General features: G+C 34.1%; 1 protein-coding gene across 1 annotated transcript in view; it reads right to left on the reverse strand.

Annotated features, from left to right (window-relative positions):
- Positions 1-23,465, reverse strand: part of LOC148940465 (selenoprotein K-like) — a 38,228-nt gene extending 14,763 nt beyond the window's left edge. Inside the window, exons 1-3 of the mRNA XM_089105307.1 lie at positions 23,340-23,465; positions 5,408-5,489; positions 576-647 (exon numbers count right to left, since the gene is read on the reverse strand). Coding sequence (XP_088961433.1) covers positions 576-647; positions 5,408-5,489; positions 23,340-23,361 — 176 coding nt within the window. The 5' untranslated portion in view covers positions 23,362-23,465. The remainder of the gene's footprint in view (positions 1-575; positions 648-5,407; positions 5,490-23,339) is intronic.
- Between the last annotated feature and the right edge of the window lie 630 nt (positions 23,466-24,095).

Consider the following 24,095-nt stretch of genomic DNA (forward strand, 5'->3'; position numbering starts at 1 on the left):
GGAACGCTTTGGTTTTACCACCCTGGCCCTTACACATCCTAAAAACATACCTCTTACCCGCCCTGGAATACGGTTGCCAAGTCTGGCATCCAGACTTAACAAAGGAACAGGACAAGCAAATAGAGAAGATGCAGAAACGGGCTTGCCGCATCATCCTCGGCCAAGCCTACAGTTCATACGAGGAGAGTCTCCAGAGGCTTGATCTCAAAACCCTATTCCAACGCGGACACGAAGCAGTCATGAGGTTCGGCCGCCAATGCCTTCTTTCACAACGGCATAGAAGCATCTTACCGGATTTCTTAGAGCCAAGAATTGACGGTCCTGCGACAAGGAGCAAAGCTGCTGTTAAAGATGTCCTGAAACAACCAGCACCGAATTCAAGTCAGCGCTACTTATCTTCATTTGAACCATATTTTGTCGAATCATTTAATAACTGTGCATAAGTAATTGTTTTTAGTGCTTTAATTTGATGTTTATAATATTGACAATGTCACTGCTATTGTTATAATACTACGGCGCAGTAAATAAATTGATTGGTTGATAGAAAAGTATCAAGCAAAGAGAATAATCCTTACCCTGGTCTGCGGTAATCACTTGCATATTGACTTCCTCTCTTGGATAAACCAGGATTAAATAACGTTTGGACACTGGAAAAAACTAATTATGAACAAGATTAATTACAAAAGTATGGAGGATTTAAAGCTAAGTGAACATAAACAACATGGATATACTAAGTCCAAACCAAATCAAAGTTTGATTAATCTCTGTATAATCCAGTTATTTCTGATGTCGTTTAGAAGTCGTAAAAAAATAATAATAAATAAATAAACAAAAAATCCCGTGTCGTAGAGTTAACAGATAAGATTCATGAATACTCCAGAGATAATATTACTTCATGAGGCAGGGAACGGACAGAGACCATGTACATTCCATGATTTCCTTTCTTTTTTTATACCAAGGACGACGGTAAATTATGGTAATATGGTAAATTGCTGTAAATCACACATACATAAATGAGTAATATGGTTTTTCGAGCTTGTCTCACCATGGGCCTATGTCAAATATATACAGGTATATGTGAGTAATAAAATTATTGAACTTGAAATGGTAAAAAAAAAGGAACTTAGCATAGCCAGGGTAGAGGCTAATTTCATCATAACATGAATGATATCCATCACTATTGTTTGATAGCTAAAATCTTGTGTGAAGCAACCCACGATTCGTAGTTATGAAGAATAAAATTTTAAAGTATATAGTCATTGGACCACAAAAAAACAAAACTCTTTTGTTGTAAACAGTTCTCTTTAAAAACTCACAGGTTTTGAGCCTTTAAATGCATCAAAAGTCCGGGTAGTCAAAATGCCTTTGCTGAGGCTCCCCTTCCCCTTAAACTCCACAGCTAGAAAATTAACAGCTTCAAATTTAATTGAATTTTCTTGTGAATTTCTGTTTAAGAAAAAGCAGCCAAAAACAGTTTTTGGTCACCACTTTCTGCGCTCAACTTTTATGATTTTAATCTTTAGGAGCATGACAGCCTAACAAAATGACAAAAGAAACAAAGAGCACGGTTAAGAAAATGTCAAAGAGTTAGCAGATGCATATTACAAAAACTCTCCAAAAATAACATTGCTTCATAGGTAAGAAATGGCCAAAGATCATTTATTTATCCTTCTCAAAACTTTCTGAATTCCAAGAAAATTCCCCATTGTGTAACTTACAATTTATTGCGTTGGATTGGGTCTTCGAGAGTACACCGTCCAAACAAAAATGAAAAATACAATATTTGTGACTAGAAATGTCCCATAAGTAAAAACTCTAATCAAAGTAACATAAACAATACGTTTTAGATTACTTTGGTTGGAATTTTCAACCAAATCTAGCACACTTTTAGTCACAAAAACTCAATCCAAGGTGGCACAAAAGAAAAGGGGTAGTGATGACAACCTTCTCGTGAAGTCCCCCCTTTGGGGACAACCTGCTTTTTGTTTGGCCCTAGACAGTTGGCTAAAAAGGACAATCTTCGGCAATCTGTCATCCTTTATCCGCAGAATATGTTCTACCCATCTCAACCTTTCTCTCATTATAGCCCTAGAAAGCAGCCTTGAACCATATTTTTCATACAGCTTACTGTTTGAGATACGGTCAGTCAGCATAGGAATTGTCAAAATTGTAAGTGTCAAGTAATTGTGTTTTATGTTCCCCTAAAAAAAGACAACGAAGAATTCCTTTGTGCCTATTTTTCCAAGGATTGCAATCTACTAGACAGGATTGCTTTTAACTATTTCACTTAGTTTTTTCTGTTTAGATCGAATCTCGTACTAAATAGCGCACCCATGCTTATGCTTCAATAGAGCTGAAATTTTGCATGCAGAAAAATAATTTATGACAATACTAATACTGCTAACAACTCATTGCAGCACCAAGCCACCAATAGGCAATGCAGCCACACAAGCTCCTCCTTCACCCCAGACATTCAAAGCTTCATTTACTACCCCCTCCCGTTACATTCATATTTGCTTTAAATCCGTCCTTTTGACCTTCCCTCACTTCATTCAAGGATGAAATAATTTTCGTTTGGTCCCAGACGGAAGGCCAGAGCCATCATAGCTTTTTACGGATTCTTCATCCGTAAAGTGGCCTAGCCACCATAGCCTTTCTTTTATTTAGCCCTGGTAAGGAGGATCAAACGACAATTTCTCGTACAGTTTATTGTTTGATATATGACGAGTCAAAAGATTACCTAAGACTATTTTTAGACAATTTTTCTGGAAAACAAGTAGCAAATAGCCTTTTGAAGTGCCTATGTTAGAAACCATACTTGACCACTGTCATTACTTTGGCTTCCAACAAGATGATCTTAATTCGCAGACTCGTCTTCTTCTTCTATCAACTGTCAAAAAAGAGTCCTGCACCTTGGCTACTCTTCTTTGTACACCTTCGATGCATCAACTATCTTTACTAATTATACCACTCAGGCGACTAGGAAGAAAAACAAAGAAGAAGAACAATTCAAAGGAACTACTACTACTACTACTAACAACGCATTGTAGCACCAAGCCGCCTGAGGCCGGCACAGCTACGCACGCCCCTCCTCCATCCCGATCCGTTTAAAGCTAGTTGGGAGGCTCCAAAGTATACACGACCACCTTTTCTACAAAAACCTTACCCTGAGACCTGTTGGGGGAGAGGGGCTGTCTTCCCCAAAGACAATTTCTTGACCCTTCAACTATGATGAACAAAATTGCTTAGATAATTTCGGAGACCACACTGCCTTTCCATGACGATAAAATAAAAGTTCAAAATAGGGATAAAATCCTTTTTAATAGAAAGTGTATAGAAAATTCACAAAAAATATCAGATATTTCGTTTGCTACTGATGACGGTCACTGTATATATGACCGAAATATCTGATATTTTTTGTGAATTTTCTAAACACTGTCTATTAAAAAGGATTTTATCCCTATTTTGAACTTTTATTTTATGAACTAAATTGTTATATCCAAGTTTTTATTGGAGGTGTTTGGGGAAAGGATGGATGTGGGAGGGGGGGACTGGTTGCTCTCAAATCTCTTTTGACTCTTAAAAGGGGCACTATAACTTCCAATTTCAAATCAAATGAGCCCCGTTTGAAGTTTAGACGACCACCCATTCCATAAAAACCTTATATAAACCTTATTAAAACCTTATGAAAAACCTTATTAAAACCATGAAAACCTTATACCCATGGGGCATAACTTATAGCCCTGGCCCCCATGCTCTGGGGGTTTGTTTCAACCCCAAAAGCCTTGTTATATGATATTTGGACTATTTTGAATAAAATGGCAATCTCAAAATTTCTATCACATGCATTTCGTGAAAACACGAGGTGTGTGGGGGGAGTATCTGCCCTCCGATCTCTGTGAATCTTAAAAAGGGCACTAGAACCTCTGGTTATTAATCCCATGAGCCACCTCTGAAGTTTATACGTCCATTTTTTGTATAAAAAACCTTATATGCCCCCAGGGCATAACTTACAGCCCTTGCCCTGAGGGCTGTGGGGAGGGGTTGTCATCCTCAAAGACATAATTTCCAGACTTTTAAACTACGTGGAACAAAATGGCTCTCGCAAATTTTGGTTGGATGTGTTTGGGAAAATGATGGGCGTAGGAGGGGGGGGTTGTTGCCCTCCAATCACTTTCAACCATTAAAAAGGGCACTAGCCCTTTCAATTTCCAATTTAATGAGCCATTTTTGAAGTTTCTACAACAACTCCTTCGATACGAAGTGCCTTGGTCTAAAGAAAAAAAAAAAAAAAAAAAACAATAATACATTGTGCCAACATCCTTCTGTACTTAGGCAGCGCTATTATGCTGCCTATGATATAACAGAGCAATTAAATTAACATCTGAGTTGACAGCCCAGCTCAGCATGAATTTATTGAATGGTCAATCCACATACATCTTTCTTTCCTCTTGTTTCATTTTTAAGTATTTTCATAGATTCCTCTCTAACTTCTTCAAACAATTATATCTTTTAAATTCTAAACTATAAAAGGAATCTTGTGTTTCTTTTTCTCTCAGAAATGACATTGATATTTTCATTCATAAAACTAAAGCCATAAGATCAGATTTTAATCCAGTTTTATCTTGTGCCTCCATATGGAATTCCCTACCAGTTAAAATTTGGCTATGTCATTCTTATGGACAATTTAAAAAAAAAAGCTAACAAACCCCTTTTTATGCCTGGAGAGTTAGTTCTCCCCTCCCTTCTCTTTTTTCCCTCTTCTTTGCTTTTCAATTCGTTTAATTCATTGATTTTGATTGGCATGCTATATTTTTTTTTTTTATTATTTCTTTCTTCTTGTCCTTCTGTTTTATTTTAGTGCCATTATTTAATGTAATGTTTAGTCTCGTATATATATATACATATGTATATGTATATATATATATATATATATATATATATATATATATATATATATATATATTTATATATATATATATATATATATATATATATATATATATATATATATATATGTATATATATATATATATATATATATATATATATATGTATATATATATATATATATATATATATATATATATACATATATATATATATACATATATATATATATATATATATATATATATATATATATATATATATATATATATATATATATATATATATATATATATATATATATATATATATATATATATATATATATATATATATATATATATATATATATATATATATATATATATATATATATACTAGAAAAGAAGCTTAAAGCCTTCAATGATGTGGACTAAACATCTGTGAACTAAACATATGCAACTAAATATCTAGCTTGAAAAAATAGAAACAAAAGAAATATATATGTATATATATTTTGAAATTTGGAGTTACTTACAACAGGAGTACTGCATCAACAAATCCCCAAAATGTGTCGTTAACTCGAGCTATAGACCAAGGTCTTCTATTCTGGATTTGACCTAAAATTCAAAACATAGGTAATAAAAATAGAAAGAAAGATATGGTAAAAACGATTAAAATAGCATCCTTTTAGTGCAAAAAGAAATATGAATAAATCCCAGTTTTGCTACACTGCTATCACATTAATACCATATCTGAATGTATGTTCTGGGCGAGGGGACACACTTATATGCCCAGCTCTCCCATTTCATAATGCATCGTCTGTAATAAACAAGTAGTTAACAGTTGCAGTTTAAGCTTTCAAGGTAGAAAAGGGGTCTTGGCAAAAAGGGAAGTATTACAGCTTGGAGTTGGAGTCAAAGTTGGTACCATATTTTTCTACAGTCAAAGTTGGAGTCAATTGTCTGGAGTCCGAGTTGGAATTGTATTCAACTTATAATTGAATCCAAAGCCCTGCTTGAGACAAAGGAGCTTACCCCTGCATGAAGAAAATGGAATAAACAGGTTACATGCAACAAAAACAGCCAAGCAATGCTTATGTTAATTTAACCTGAGAAACCAACTTTTCAACTTAGACCCAAAACTTAAGCAAACAAAATATACACATATATGAAGACATTTATTTCGCTGACATAAAATGAAAAGTTAATTTTCCTACAAGTTTAAGAATTACTACACATAAAATTTTACCCTTTGAGTACTGTATGAGGCAATACCCTCCGATCACTTTTGACTGTTTAAATTATAGCTAGAACTTAAATTTCAAGTCAAATGAACTACCTCCAAAGTTTATACAACCACCCCTTACATAAAAGCATTAAATAGTAGTAAGAGGGGTAAGGTTTCTAGGGACACATTGTATAAAACAACACAGAATAGAGCAGTGAAAGCAACTTTTCGCCTTCCCGACTCTATCCTACAACTGATCTTTACAGTGATACAGGTATAGATGCCTCAGATGTGATGTGGTTATCTAGATGCCAAGCAGAACTTAAAACTAGCTCATGGAGCCTTCAATTTCTTGCTTCCACCAAACATCATATCCAAACACCAAACTTTGACTGAGCATCAACACATAAGTGCCAGACTTTGCTTTGGAGCTCTGTTCACCAATTTTGGCTGCCTAAAATGGTATCCTCAGCAGCTCAGAGGTCACCAATTTATTGACCAATTGCTCTTTGGAACTCTATTCCCAATGAACTTTCTCTTATTAAAAACTCTTGTTCCTTTTGCAGAAACATATTCTCTAAGGCTTCAAGAATTTTTGTTTTCTTTATTTATTTATTAATTTTGCTTCACCTATTTTGTTTTTTCAGCTTTGCACTATCCAGTTTTCTCTTCTTTTCTTTTTTCTTCTCTTATTATGTTAGATCAAATTAGAATTCCGTTATCTAATATTTTTATTAACGGTTTAGAATTTAAATAAATTACATGAAATTTTCAATTGGGAGAAAGTGAAGTCTAAGGTTATTGTGTTGCAGTTTTGTTTTGTTTTTTTTTTTTTTTTTTTCTTGTGGTTGTATTTTCGAGACATTGTTGTTTTTTTTTCCTTCCCTGATTTTTTTTTTGTGTCGATTTTTTGATTGATACAAGGTTCTCCACAAGCTATGCTTCTTAGGACCTGTAGCGCCTAAGTGCATTTATGTAATTATTGTAGCATAATTTATTAAATTGAATTGAGTAAAAAGATGATTCATCAAGTAAAAAGATGAGTAATTTGTAGAAGAGTCTCCAAAGCTAGAAAATAGGAATTGTTTTGTGCTTCTTTTTGGTTTTTTCGTAACACAAGTTAAGATATCAAGAGTACATTCCCTTTGGCTTTTACCAACTATCATCCAACTATGACCTTAGCAGTGTAATTTGGCTTACTGTATTGTTTTTGCTCTTTTTTGTCAGAAACATCAACAGAAAAAAAAACAAAATAAAATATCAGTTTGCCTGGCATTTGGTAAACTTCAGACAATTACACAATTTACACAAAATGCAAAAGACCAAGCTGCAACACAATTTACAAAACATATTTGCAAAACAATTTGAAAATTACAATTGCAAAAACAATTTACAATTTGCAAAACAATTTACACAAAATGCAAAAGAGCAAGTTGACTCTTATCCAGAACTGGATTGAATAGGTGCAGGGCTTGATTGTATTTTTTCTGGGCCCCTCTCTATGTATAAATACTTAAATAAAATATGCCTGCATAGTAGCTTATGAACACAAAGTAGTTCACTTACATAGTGCAAATACAGGACTATCCTGATTAAATTCAATTAATTAGACATGAACATTTAGAGGTATCAGTTTTCTATATTATAAAGTATATTTTATATAGCCTAATATTAAGCATATTAGCAAACCCCATCCACGAATACAAATTTAAAATAAATATATTTTAATTGTTTGAATAACTCAAAATTTATCCCTTATCATCAAAAACAATTTGCTTTAAATTTAAATTTTTTTGGTTCAGTTTGATGGTAATGCAGGGCCTTTTTAATGCAGGGTCTGATTAGGACTAATCATTATTTATCCAGCCTTGCACTTATCAGGACTTAGCTAAACGTATCATAACTGGCTGTAAACTTTTATTTATTCTTATTTTCATTAATTTTAACTGTATCAGCCTCAGGGGCGCCATTTGGGGGGGGGGGGCATTGCCCACCCTAATTTTTCTGGGGGGCCCAAGCTTCCTCCCAAAAAGGCCTTTTTCTCTTTTACAAAATATAGAGGAACAAAATTACAATTAGCAATTAGTCAAAATTTTGAAACTACTACATTTATATGTAGATTAACTTAGATAATAGTGAGATTAATAGTGCAACTGGGTCGTGTACAGGGTTGCCAACTGGACATATTTTATGTCCAAAGGACATATTTCTATGTGCCTGGACATAATGACATAATAGGGCAAAAAATGGACACATTTGGGACATAAAGTAGACACATTTTCCAAAATTATTACGTAAAACAAATTACTTTCATAAAAAAAATGTCATTCATCACCAAAAGAGTGCTAAGACTTATATCTACTAATTTTTTAAGCTCTGTATTTATTTTCCGGGGTTGCTTGCTCTTCCCTGAAGCAAACTTTCTGAAAATGCCTTCAAAATTCTTTCACCTATAAATGGTATTATTGCCCTGATTTTTACTCGGCACAGCAAGATAAAGGACAAGCTGTCGCCTTTTTCATATAAACTTACTTCCGGCTTCCGAACGTCACACAAAAATCTCAATGAAAAGATAACAAAATGAAACCTTTCGATTGTTGATGGTCTGAAATCAAAACTAAAGCCAAGTTGTCAAACACCCGGGGTACACTCCTTCAGTTTGAAAATTTTCATCACGGGAAAGGAGCTGAGAGAAACTTAAGTAAGTAAAAATTTAATGTTTGACATATAATATATATATATATATATATATATATATATATATATATATATATATATATATATATAGAAACTTAAGTAAGTAAAAATTTAATGTTAGGTGATATAGCTCAATGATATATATATATATATATATATATAATATATATATATATATATATATATATATATATATATATATATATATATATATATATATATATATATATATATATATATATATATATATATATATATATATATATATATATATATATATATATGTGTGTGTGTGTGTATAGGTAAATTTTTCACAAATCATATTATTGACTTACGAATAAAGTAAACATACCACTCGATGCCTTTTTCCAAAAGGCTAGAGTCCCAAAAGGCTACTCAACTGCCAGTCCTGGAATTAGAAAGGAGTGCTGCGACAAGATGGTCATACTGGTATCAATCAATATCGAAGATAAGACTCTGATATGAATGTGTTCTGGTTGTACTGTCTGCAGTCAGTGAGGGAGCTGATAGTGAAGCTCGAGCAGAAGCAGCTGGGCTCCAGAGAAAAATGGAATCTTTCACAGTTATATTCCAGTTGCTCTATATGGAAGCAATTCTGAGGGCAATAAACTCCCTTTCTGAGCAGCTTCAGGCAGTTGATCTGGTAATATCTAGTTCCCGCATCATGATTGAAGCAACAAGGAAGGAAATAGCTGAACTGCGCTCTGACACTTCATTTGCATCGCTTTTGGAGAAGACAAAAGAGTTTGCTGAAGGTCTTGAAATTGAAGTACCTGACGTGAATGGACCCGCGACCGGATCCTCCTCTGTGGGTCAGAAGGGACGACCTAGAAGAGCCCAAAAAATCATCAAACACCTAAAAGAATTCATGAACACTTCGACGTTAGGAAAAAACTATGTTGAATCCGACAATAGACCTCCAACTCTAGCGGAAGAACTGAAAAGAGAATACCTGGAGACTGTAGATCATCTGATTGCGGAATACGACAGACGGCTTACAGATAACCTTCCAGTGCTCAGCACACTCGAAGCTCTAGACCCCAGCTCTACCAAGTTCATGGATGCAGGGCTCCTCAAGCAATTCTCTGAACTTTATTCTGAAATGGACATTGACCAGATTCATCTTGAGGCCCAAGCTGGTATTGCCAAGTGGTTTTTGCTCAAGGAGGAGGAAAAGCCAAAGAACTTCATGGACGTCATCAATAATATCAAGACACTTCCAGTGGCTTATTCAGAAATTATCAAAGTTCTTCATATTGCTGCCACACTTCCTGTCACGATAGCCAGTAATGTACGCTTGTATTCTGGACTGGAAATAGTGAAGAACTATCTACGCTCAGCCACAGGGGACGATCGTCTTAGTCACCTGCTTTTGATCTTTGCACAAAAGAATTTAGCTAAAAACTTGGATTTTGACCAGCTTGTTGACGACTTTGTGAAGATGAAACCACGACGGTTCCCCTTGTTGCCTTGAGTGTTCACTGATCTGTTTCAAAATTTTGTTGTATTTTTTGATTTTGTAAATATACTTGATCAAGCAAAGTTTTGCATCGTCATAGCCGGAGCATGACTCTGACTTGGACTAAAGTATTTACTGTAAGCAGCGAGCTGAATAATTCGGCTACAGAATATACTTTAGTCAAAGCGTGAGTTTCTACAGAGGTTCGGCTTTTGTCAAGTTATAGGTTTTGAAAAGTGGAAGATTCCCAAACGGCAGTTTGGGAATCTTAACCTTATAACACAACAGCAACAGCAACCTTATAAGAAAATCGAAAAATATTTTCTTGTGATTATTATCGCTTCTAATCAGCAGTTGTACCAAACCTATCCTGCTCAAGTCATCCTCAGGGCTATACTGTGGTGTTTATCCTCCCCATAGTATAGTGCAGACGGTTTGATATCATCTATTTTCCCTTCTTGTTTTAGTTTTATATTTGTGTTCAAAGATTTTTCCAATAGGCAATTTTAAGAATTCCTCCAAAAAAAAACGTCCCCCAGATCCCACAACAAATTCAATAGTGCAAGATACCCATCCTGGCTGGTCAAGCACATTATCTGAAAGTTCTAATGATAGCTCCAATTCGGAGAATAGGACAATGATAACTGTAGGTCCTAATGAAACCATAAATGATGATAATGGGTTTCAAGAGGTCCTTTCTAGAAGCTCTAAAAAAAGGAAAAAATCTCCCCAATTAAAAGCATTTTCCCTCTCCCTGCCCAAGATCCTCCCTCCAAAAACTTAGGAATTTACCTTAAAATTACTCCCACTACCCCCTTTGAAATAAAAATGATCACTGCAATAAGAGTTGCAATTTTTAAATTGCTAAAATCAATGTTCTCTCTTAACATTAACCGTGATGGATCTCTTCTAATAGCTGTAGAAGATCAGAAATCAGCAGATACAGTAATTAACCTTAAATCCCTTCTGAATATCCCAATTATTGCATCTAATTGGAACCCAAAACAATCACCAACAAAAATTGTAGTTTATAATGTTCCCCCAGAGATATCTACTCAGGAGTTAAAAGAAGGCCTCTCAGATAGGGCTGGTAACACAATCCCAGTTGAGGATGTTACCCAACTTGGAAAACCTAACTCTACTGGCCGAAAAACTAGTAGATCCTTCTTATTCACACTAAAGGATAAAATTGATATCCCAGAAAAATTATTCCTATTTGGGCAAATCAAACCACACAAGGAATACAAACCTAAGCCTATTCAGAGTCAGAAGTGTTTCAAACTGGGACACACGACAAACAAATGCAATGAAATTCTCCAAGAGTGTAGTAATTGTAAATCTTTCCATCCTAAAGAGCTGACAACTTGCAACAACACTCAGCCTACATGAATTAATTGCAAAGGCCCTCATGAATCTACAAATAAATCATTATGCCCTGCAGACAAGAAAAGAGCTCTAACACTCCAAATATCAACAGAGAAGGTCATCCCATACCCCTTCGCAGCGATGGAAGAAAATGCTGCCAAACAATACCAAATAAAGCCTGTAATGAAACCAACCAAAACCCCCAAGTCAAATGCACCAAATGCATCAAGTACCCCATATAAAACAATATCTTCTAAGCACCCTAGCTCAAATCCCTATCAGAAGGAATCACCAAGCCAGCAAGCCTCGTTTTCCGGTGAGATGAGGCCAGCCTGGCCCTCCCTCCCAACAAAAAACAACCCAGAAAAACTACCAGGAATCAATCCCTTAACCAACAAAAAGGATGCACTACCAAAAATGCAATCCCCAAATATATGCTTATTCATTCTAAACTGTAATGCAGTTCAGGCCATGAACATACATCAACTACAGAAAACAAAAACTATTGCAGAATTGGCAAAAATCTACATCCCAGATGATATGCTCATTCAAGCAAAAAAAGATCTTGCTTTACTTTTAACAAAGCTGAACATTGATACACAGTCATATGAAGAATAAATCAACAACACAAAATTTATAAATAATACAATTTAATTTAATATCACTCTAAGATAATAAGCTAAATGAAATAATATCATGTATGAATAATAATTCCATTAATATTGCTTGCCTACAGGAAACTCATTTAACCCAAAATCAACAAATTAAGTCTCTGGGATATACTATCCTGAGAAAGGATAGATCTTCAGAGAGTAAAGGAGGTGGGGTAGCTTTATTAGTTAATAATAATATAAAATTTTGTGGCATCAAATTTCCAGATTTTGAAAATGATGTTGATGTAATTGGTATAAGTGTTTGGCTGAATAATTTAAAAACCTACATAATAAGCTTTTATAACCCTAATGGCCAAATTACAGATGCCAAGGATTTCTTTAACTATATAAATAATTCTAATATGTTAAAAAATATCATTATTTGTGGTGATTTCAATGCCCACAGCCTGTTGTGGGGGAATAAACCAGCAAATAAAGCTGGTAAATTTATTGAGCAAATGACTTCAAACAATAATGAATTATCTGTTGCTACCCCTCCAAACCTGAATACATATTTTAACCCCAAAAGTGGCAAATTCTCCACAATTGACCTACGAATTGTGTCTTTAAATTTTTTGAACAAAATTTACATAAATAAAATTGATAGTCTATGTACAGACCACTTTGCTATATTTTGCTCCCTTAATGAACCTGCTGAAACTTCAACTCATACCTCCAAATATATCAACACTAAAGCAAATTGGTCTATTTTCCAAAATAAGCTAAATGATGAAATTACAAGTTTCACCCAAAGTTCATGCATTTCTAACACAACAGTTGACACACATGCTGAAGCCTTGACATCTTTACTAATAAATACTGCTAATCATGCTATCCGCAGGAAAACACCTAAGAAAACATTCCCTAAACAAATTCCTAAAGCATGGTGGACAAATGAGTGCCTAAATAAATGGAGGATAAAAAAGGCAGCTAGGACAGAATTCATAAAAAAACCAACACCTACTACATATTTAAAAAAATTACAAGCAGAATCTAATCTAAAAAGGACTATAATAGATGCTAAATATAAATACTGGAATAATTTTGCAAATAATCTCTCCAGAGAAACGCATGAGCCAATTATACATAAAGTCATAAGCCACATCTGTGGGAAAAAGACTTCTCCCAACCCACTCCTGTATGAGCTTTTACATAATAATACCCATTATGACAACGATATTGAAAAGGCTAACCTATTTGCAACTCTTTTTGTTAATAAGCTAACATCAAATAATCACAGCAAACTGTCCACAATTCCTATGAACCCTAGTTACTAACCGCGCCCTGGATCCGAGTACATAACTAATCCATTTTCAATCCAGGAATTGAATAATGCAATACATCATATTAGGTCCAAAACTAGCAGCTGTTATGACAATATACACCCTACATGGATAAAGAATCTCACACCTTCATACAAACAAGAGCTGCTAAATTGTTATAATCACGCTTGGGCATCTTCTAGGTTCCCCAATATATGGAAATGCTCGTCCCTCCTACCAATCCTAAAGAAAAATAAACCAAAAGATAACCCTGAGTCTTATAGGCCCATAATGATTACACCTGTGATGGGGAAAATAATGGAGAAAATGATTTATCACAGACTCCTCTGGTTTGTTGAGAAAAATAACATGATCCCACACACTCAAACTGGATTCAGGAAATACCACTCCTCAACAGATGCTTTCATTTTGCTAACAAATGCAATAAATGAATCTTTCTCAAAAAATAATATCCGAGTGGCAGCTTTCCTAGATTTTGAAGGAGCATATGACAATGTGAACCACCAAATCCTTTTAAATAAACTTGCAAACCTTGGAGTACCTCCTAAGCTAGTATCCTTTATTAAATCCTTCATAGAAGTGCGAAGTTTCATTGTCTGTGTTGGTTCAGCCTCTTCACCCCAAAAGACAATATCCAAAGGCCTACCTCAGGGAGCAGTCCTCAGTTGCCTCCTATTTGCCCTATATCTCTGGGACATGAACCTACTCCACACGAATCTACAATATGCTGATGATCTGGTGCTATGGTCATCTGGCAACACCTCTCAGATAGCACAGTCAAATCTGCAAAAGTCACTTTTCCAGTTTGAAAAATTCTCTCAACATTCAGATTTACCCATTGCACCCACCAAGTCAAAAATAATTCAATTTCACCGGAAGCGAAAACATGTTAATGCAAAACTAACTCTAAATAAAACAACTATTCCAGAAGATAATAATATTAATTACCTAGGTCTTATGCTTGACCAAAAACTCAATTTCCACCTCCACATTTCAAACACAATAAAAAAATACTATAGAAAAGCAAATATAATAAAAAGACTTCTTTCCACACCCTGGGGTTGTAAGGAGAAAACTTTACTCCAATTTTATAAATCACATATAAGACCCCATATTGATTATGGGCTCATTGTCTATGGTGCTTGTGCAAAGACCCAGATGCAAAAAATTGAAACAACACAAAATGATATAATACGTCTCATATTTGGTCTTAGGAAACCCACAAGCACGAAGTTTCTGCTTATGGAGAGTGGATTAACAACAATAAGGGAGAGACGTAGCTTTCTCTTGATAAAACATCTTACAAAAATTGAATCAAATAGCTCACACACATTACATAATTGGTTAAGAAATCCAGCCATGTATAGAGGTATTGCAGATGAGTATGCCAATATTCAAAAGAAGTTCCCTGCACCAGCAAAGTCTATTGCACCTACTTTCCCCCAATCCCCTCCATGGAATTGGTCATTTCCCATAATAAATACTGAATTTTCAAAATGGAATAAAGATTTAACCCCAATTGCTTTTGTTCAGAAAAAATTTGCAGAACTTAATACAATTACCTATAAAAATCACTTCCAAATATTTGTTGATGGGTCAAAAATGAAAGAGAAGGTTGCAAGTGGTGTTTTCCTTCCTCACCTGAAAATTGCAATGGGCGAGAGATTATTTAATAATTTATCAATAATGTCTGCTGAGTTAAATGCCATAATCATGGCATTAGAACACCTTAAGCAAAACCAATCTTTGATTGAAAATTCGAATAATATTATCATCTATTCTGACTCTTTATCAAGCCTTGAGTTGCTGGCCTCAGCTCCTCAATATAAGTTGGACATTGAAACTTATCATTGTCTCAGTATTATTGATAATCTTGCTTCAAATGGCATAAAAACTTACTTTCAGTACATTCCTAGCCACTCTGGCATAAGTGGTAATCATCAGGTTGATGAAATAGCAAACAATGCTATAAATATTGACCAGCCAAGTGGGAGACCAATCCCAATTAGAGATATTTACCGATGGAGGCTATCAGATATTAATTTTAATAAGATTAATCCTATCCTTTCCCCCTTTCCCAATAAGCATCTTTCTAAAATTTATCATAGAATTCGTTCTGGAACAAATGGACGAAATTTCCTTGCATTCTCATATAAGCTTTCTAGTTCAAGTGGTTCAATTCCCCTGTCCCCTCTTTGCAGGCATTATAATATGAATAATGAAACAATTAACCATTGCCTATTCGAATGTAATATGCTGACGTCTGCAAAACATACCTTGCTTTCTAAACTGTTAAAATACTTAAAACACCACAAAATCCCACTATCAGCCAAGAGCCTAGCCAACTATACCTGCACACAGAGCATAGAAATCAACATCTATCATCTTATATTTGAACTCCTAGAGTCGAAAGATCTGCTGAAAGATATCTGAATATATCTAATAAATATGAGGCAATCAAGCCAGTAGCTCTGTAGCCCACAGAGTGAAGCAAAAGGAAAAGGGCTAAATAGTTTTACTGAAAAGCCCGCCTGCTGTTAAATCGAAGAAGGCAGTTTTTTTAACATCGCACATACCGTTTCCGCTTTCTTCAGATATCTGGTCTTTTCCGAACCTATGGCATAAGAGCGAAAGAAGGAAAGGGAAAGCAATTGAGAGAATATCCTTAATTTTTGTGGTAACTCCCACGGAAGGCAGTTTTTTTTGGATAAAGCTAGAGGCAATTTTTTTTATACAAGCCTGCTTCGGGGCCCATGTCGATTGCTTGCCCACCCTAAGGTTTGGCTGAAATGGCGCCTCGGATCAGCCTAGGTTGCAAATAATATTTTTAATGAAAAGCTTTTTGTTAGAATATCATGAGAAGATAAATTATGTTCTTATATATGTTAATGTTTAGTCTGAAGTTTTGTTTCTTTTTCAGGGATAGAGGCTTCTGGACATCAACCTAGAATAGTTGGACTTATGTAGTATCTGGGCCAAAGTTTTACCTGCTAGTATCTTTTGTCATTTCATCACAATTATAGATAGAAAGGCAGTGTGGTATATTAAATCATTTAACAAATAATAGAGGCTATAGTACTAAGGGTGGGTAATTCTTTTCCTTTGACTTGCCATACAAGTTTGATTAAATATTAAAATTTGATTAAATATAAAAGACATTAAATTAAATTTAATTATAATATAATATATTTATATCTAAAATATAGTATATTAATATATATAAAATACAATATATTTGATTAAATATAAGACATCTGCTCTTCAAATGTCTTTACTCTGATAAAAAAAAAAGCTTTGCTTAGAGTGTGCTTCTCTTGAATAGTAAGAGTAGGTAAGGTGGTTTTCACAATTCTAGAAAAAAAATGAATACAACTTTAATTTAAGTATTTTTCTATAATCTTGGAAAGTTGCTGAGCTAAAAATTTAAGAATAGGCTATTTTATTTTCATCAAATATTTCTCCTAGGCTATGTAACAAGTATTTACTATACCTTCTGTTGAATTTTACCTAACTGTCTTAAAAGTGACCCTTCTTAAACACACCAAATTGAGATTATTTAGGAAAAGAAAGATAAATACTAGCTAAAACTATTTTTTCTATTTTGTATTTGATTTTTGTTCAAAAAATTAAATAAAAAAAACAAGTTTTTTGAGTAAAAGTAGGGAGCAACATTAAAACTTAAAACAAATAGAATTTACTACATATATGAGGGGGGGTTGCAACCCTCATCAATGCCATACTCTTCACACTAATTTTTTTGGTACTTTTAAAAAAGCTTCTTATTATTCTAATTAATGACCCTTGTGTTTCAGAAGTTGTTCTTAGAAAATGCATACTTTAGCATAAAGAGCAGGATGTTGAGGAGGGGGCAAATCCCCTCATATATATAATAGTATATGTTCTTTTTAAGTTTTAATGTTGCTCCTTACTTTCAGTTGGAAAAAAAAAATATTTCTTGTTAATTTCTGATTGTTAGTTTTAAACAATGCCAGGAAATCTGGCTCCACCTCCATGATCCCCCTCCCCAAAGAAATATTCTCTGGACAATCTAATCTTAGTGAAAATTTACCCCTAGACAATTACCCTTAATATCTCCATGCATAAAATTGAGTCAGCAAAGTGAAAACAAAACATATAAAAAGAATTTTGTATAAGAATTCTGGCAAATACCTCCAGTGTCAAATTTCCCCTGATAATTTCATCTCCTAGAAATTTCCATCCCCATGGAAAATCCCCCCAGCAGAAAATTAATCCCCTCACACTAAAAAAAAATGTAAGCATTCTTCCCAATAACAAACACTACACATAAGCAATGGGCAAATTTTATAACTTAAAGATCTTTCTCCAGGGGCTGTTGGGGTCATGTTATCTCCAAAGGCATAGTTATTTGGTCTGTCAACTATGTTGAACAAAATGACTATCTAAAAAAAAAATTTGATTTTGGGGCAGAGGGGGCCTAGATGCCATCCAATCTTTTCGGTCGCTTAAAAAGGGCACTAGAACTTTTAGTTTCCAACAGTTCTAGTGTATGAGCCCTCTTCCAATACTGTAGAACCATTGGGTTGATATGACAACCACTGGAAAAATAAATAAATATGCATTTGTCATCTTTCTTCTGGCAAAAAATACAAAATTCCACATTTTAGTGGAAAGGGGCTTGAAACCTTTATGGTAGGTTTCTCTAATATGTTGAATATGATGGTGTGATTTCCATTAAGATTTTTTAGCTTTTAGGTGTTTCCCCTTTTTCAAAAATCAGGCAAATTTTCACAGGCTTATAGCCTTTGATGGGTAACACTAAACTTAATGAAACTTACATACTTGGAATCAGCATTACAAGCCAATTCTTTTGATACATCTATTGGCAGGGGCTTCATTTGGGGGTGGCAAGGGGGGCACTTGCCCCCCCCAAATGTGGAGGAAAAAATATTATACATTCCACGCCCTTTGAGTATCCAGATATGGACCCCTCTTGCCCCCCCCCCCAATAAAAATCCTGGAGTTTTGCCCCTGTCTATTGGTTTCAAAATTCTGCTTTTTAAGAGTTTTGGGTAAATTTGCAGGTGGCACAATAATTTAGCAAGGATGAAAGTGAAAACGTTATTTGATGCCTTTTTTATGCTCTTTCATAATACAATAATTGCTTCTGTTGCAAATTGCATCTTGAGCCCTTAAAGGGGACCCAAAGGTATTTCATTTTTGTAACCACACAAACAAGTTATCAACAGTAGTTAAGTTGTTGAAAAGTTGTTAAAAACATATCACTAGCTTATAAATAAGTTATTCAAGGCTAGTATATTCAAAGAATACTTATTTATAACAATTCAAATCTCATTTGTTGGTCAACTCAAATATAAACTGTTTTCCTAACTTTTCAAGTTTTTCAAATGCCATCAACAAAAATAGCACTGAATTTTGCAATTTGAAACTTTGCCATTGACAATTCAGGGTATATATTTGTACATCAGGGACTGGGGGATGGGTAAATTTCATGGTATCTTTGCAGTGGACCATACAATTTAGCTAGGATGAAAGTGAAAGCATAATTTGATGCTTTTGTTATGCTCTTTCATAATTCATATAAAAAAAATACCTTTGGGTCCTTTTAAGAGCTCAAGATGCAACTTACAACAGAAGCAGGTAAATTTTTCACAAATCATATTATTGACTTACAAATAAAGTGAATATATCACTTGATGCCTTTTTTTATGCTCTTTATGAATATAATAATCACTTCTATCAGAAATTCAAGTTCAAGCTCTTGAAAATGACAAAAATATAAAAATATATAGCGTGTAAAAAGGCTTAAAACATCTGTTTTAAACTTACTGTTTCATAATAAATCCTTTTATTAATCCACAAGCACTGACTTTCCATAATTAAGTTGGATAAATGAAAATTGTTACAATAAATTTTGCAATATCATGCCATTTTCTCCTTCCTTAATGCTAAATGTTCAAGAATGCATTCAAAAATGTTCAAGAATGTGACAAAACTAATAAATAATAAATATAATAAATAATAAATCTGAAAATAATAAATCTGACAGATGATGGTGTAGCAAAATATCCCACAAGGTGCATTACCAACATAAAATATTTTAAATTCAAATTGAAATTATCAGGTTGGTTAGGTTTTTATATTTTTGTCATTTTCAAGAGCTCAAAAAGGGCATATAGTTGAATTTTTAATAGAAGTGATTATTATATTTTTAAAGAGCATAAAAAAGACATCAAGCAGTATATTCACTTTATTTGTAAGTCAATAATATGATTTGCCAAAAATTTACCCAGAAGTAATTATTGTATTATGAAAGAGCATAAGAAAAGGCATCAAATGACATTTTCACTTTCATCCTAGCTAAATTATTGTGCCACCTGCCATATTGCTCCTTACTCTCTGCTAGGGTAAAGGTACCAATGATTTGACAGCTGTTGGAAAAAAACAGTTTTTCTACTCTAGAAGTCTTAATTTAAAGACTTTTGGTTTGAAAAGGGTTTCAGTATGTAGAAAAAACATCTAGGAATCTAACTGTTTGATGACAAGTTTGAAGTTTTGTCTGGAAAGGGTACAGAACTCCAATTTTCTGAAATTAGAGCATTTTCACCTACAAATTCGACACAACAAAAAAGTTACCTGTTTTTGACGCAAGTCGAAACCCAATTCAACACCCGTCTAAATACTTGGGGAATACTTGTGGGCGGAACCTGGTGTATTTGACATTTATATTCTTTTTTCTTTGTTTTCTTCAACTTCATTTAATGTATAAAAGTATAAAAGACTATGCAAAAAGTAGAAGTAATAAAATTAACAAAATCGTTTCAAGTATGTAGTATTTGGTATAACAAAATCAGTACAACAAATTTTAGTATACATTATTAAATACAAATAGTATTTAGTATAACAAAATTGTTTCACTAGCATTTCAGAAGGGATAGGTTCTAGGAAAACAGGAATGGATTTCTAGAAATTTAAGAAGTTTATTTGATTTAGTGGAGTTTATTTTCACATGCAGATTCTTAGCTTCGTCTAAAACATAGGCCTACGCATCATTTTTTATAAGATTATGTATTTGATATAATTTGTATTTTTTATTTGGATGAAGGATAAATAATGGTATAATCTATAAAAATCTGGGGGGGGGCAAATGCCCCTACCCTGCCCCATAGCAATTTACGCCCCTGCATGGTATGAGGCCAAGCGGCAGTTCCTCAAATGATGGAAAAATCCAGTCTCTGTAAGTAAAACTTCAAAGTTAAAAAAAAAACCTTTTGTTTAAATGTTCTTTCATCTGAAATATTATTATAAATAATAATCATCAAAATCTCTTGTTGTGCAGAAAACACCCGTAAATTTGACAGCTATGGTGCCTATGGTTTCATCAGTGGATCCTGGAATTTTAACACCTATTATTTCTCATCGTTTTTACATGTTCAGTGAAGTTTCAACAAAATCACCAATATTTCGACAGGGCCTGTTGCTGTCTGTCCAAAATTTCGACAAGGTTACTACGAGATATTCGCCAAAGAAATAAATCCCTTGATAAAAGCCGATATTTACGCTTGAATGCGGCTGAAGGAACATTTTTAGTCCGCCTGGTATTCCACTACATCAAACAAGAATTTTTGACACTTGGAACCTAGTTTAGACAATGCATTTTTATTTAATTTTATCAAGAAAAAGCTAATGTGGCTACATTTCAGAGAAGATCAGATGTATCTCCACACATTGGCGCTTATCCCAACTTTTTCTTGCAATAAATAACAAAGTAATGACAGTTTGAACATTACATACCTGAAAAATTGTCGGGAGCTCCTTTCGTGTTGAAAACAGGAAACTGACCGAATTGAATGTTCTTTTCTTATCTGGGTGTACCGGATATAGTGCCCACGTTTCGCACCGTCAAAATGATGGCTCCAAGAGATGGCGCTCTAAGTCATGGCTAAACAGAGCTATCCCGTTTTGAAGGAACATTTTGACAGTGGTTCCAAAATTGCACTGTCGAATCATTGGTGCCTTTACCCTACTTTATTTTGACTCTATGTTTTGAACACAGTTCCAATGATTTAAGTAGGATTAAAGCATAAATTACATTTGTCTTTGTTGTCAGACTTGAGCAGCTTGTAGGTCATTATCCTCTTTATCAAGTTAGAGCTGGTATGTTAGGCTAGCTTAAGGCTCTGTGCTACATGACAGGTCATACCTATTGAAAATTTGAAAAAACAACATTTTACCTTAATTTTCAGTTATCAGATTCTTTTTCTCTTGATTTAGTTTTGAAAAATGCAATTTCTGTTATTTGAGTAGGCTAGAATTTTAAGCTGTATCAGTGTTTTTTTTTTTCAAAATTTAGGAATTGTATTTGCATACCCTTAAAACCTTATAAATTGGGATTGAACAAAGTTGTGAAGTTGAAAAAAAAATTTTTGTATTTCATTTAAGCAGAAGATCTATTTAGCAAGGTTTCACCTTTATAACAAACAGATTTCTAAAGGTCATCAAAGGTCAGGACCCTCTAGAAGAAGGGATATCCACTCTTTGACTATTGGAAAAAATTAGTTTATAAACTTATATAAAATGGTACTTTCCAATCTCCTAATAATTAAAAAGATTTTTGCCATCTAGTTGGAAAATTTTGCCCATCCCTAGTTGAAAAGAAACATTTCCTCAGCAAAACTTTTATTTTCCAACCAGTTGACTAATAACTTTGGTAAAGTTCTACAAAATCATATTATTGAGTTAGGAATAAAGTGAATAGGCTACACCATTTGATGCCTTTTTATGCTGATTACGAATATAATACGCATTTCTATCGGAAATCAATTACAGCCCCCCCCCTATACAGGCTATACCTAACCTAACCTAACCCTGACTTGGCAGATATAGGGGGGGGGGCTGAAAATAATTCCCTATAGAAATACGTATTATATTCTTAATAACCATAAAAAAAAGGCATAGAATGGTGTTTTCAGTTTATTACTAACTCAATAATATGATTTTGTAGAACTTTACCATAACTTCTCCCAAGCAACACTTAATTCTGCCAACTAGCAGGAAACAAACATTATCCCAGGAGACAATTTATTTTCTAACTAGTTGACTAATAGCTTATCCCCAGCAATGCTTAATTTAGCCAACTAGTTGGAAAAAAACATTGCCCCAGAAAACAATTTATTTTCCAACTAGTAGTTGACTAATAACTTCTCCCCTCACATCTCTAAGAATAGAAGGGTAAATTAGTTAAATTCCCAAATAATGTTAAAATTTCAGCTTAGCAGCACTTCTAAAAAAAAATGGTGATAAAATAAAAATAACAATGTTCTTGTTTCATGCTCTTTTTCAATATATTAGTTGTTATCCTGAAAAAGTCAATATATACAAAACTAAAAGAAAATTTCAAAAAGTGGATCACAATTTGCTAGATGTTTCCCATAGAGATTGCCTACAGATTGTTCTGGGTTACCTGGTGATTGTGCACTTGATAATAACAAGAGTTTAGAAAGCCCCTGCTAGTGCAGCTCAGGTGTGGCAGTTATATTTAAGATCTTCATCTAAAATAATTACCAAATCTTTTTTTGAGGTACTCTTGGAAATTGGTTGTCTCACACCAGCATTTGATGACATTGAGTAACCTAGGCTAATCCCATTGCAGGTTTTTTCTTCCAAAGTGGAGAATCTTGCAATTTTCTACGTTAAACTCAAGCATCCATATTTTTTTACATAGGCCTAAATACCTATAAGAGGCAAGGTTAATCTACTCACCAGAAGAATTAACGTAAGACATTCTCTTAAGAATATCCTAAGAAATATTTTGCCACATCAGTATCTAGAAGATTGAAAATTAAAATATTCTATTAAACTAAAAATGAAAAAAACGGTTGAAATGAGAACTTAGATGTCTCTGGCCTTCTTGGCTGGCACTATCCCAAAGTGTCACTTGTAATAAATAAATTACTATAGCACCAATAAATAATATACTTTACTATAGCACCAAATAATTACTATAGCACCTGAGGCCAACACAGCCACATACGCTCCTCCTCTATCCCAATCTTTTCAGAGCCTCCCTCTTTAAACCCTCTTAAGAGGTTTCCATTTCCCACAATTCGTTCCTTACAACATCCTCACTGCACATTCAGGGACGACCTGCTTTTCGTTAGGCCCTAAACGTTTGGCCGAAAACAAATATCATGGGCAATCTGTTATCCTTCGTCCGAAGAACATATCCTAGCTAACCCAACCTTTTTTTCATTATGGCCCTAAAAATTCGGATTGAACCTCTTTGAGGTGCGGTCAGTCAGTCAGGCGACAAAAAAAATCCTTAGACAATTATTATTATAAAACATATAGATATTCCTTTTCGGAGCCCCACGCTTGACTATCATTACCTTAACTTCCAATATTCTAATCATATTTTGCAGACTTGTCTTCCTATTCTTCCTAACTTTTTTCAAACAGAAAAACACCGTGAGCCTCGGATATTCTATTATTAACATTTTCGCTTGGCCCATGGTCTTT

This window comes from Artemia sp. Qi Xiang Cuo, chromosome 19 (genome assembly GCF_049724085.1).
Source record: "Artemia sp. Qi Xiang Cuo chromosome 19, ASM4972408v1, whole genome shotgun sequence".
In the NCBI taxonomy this organism is placed as follows: Eukaryota; Metazoa; Arthropoda; class Branchiopoda; order Anostraca; family Artemiidae; genus Artemia; species Artemia sp. Qi Xiang Cuo.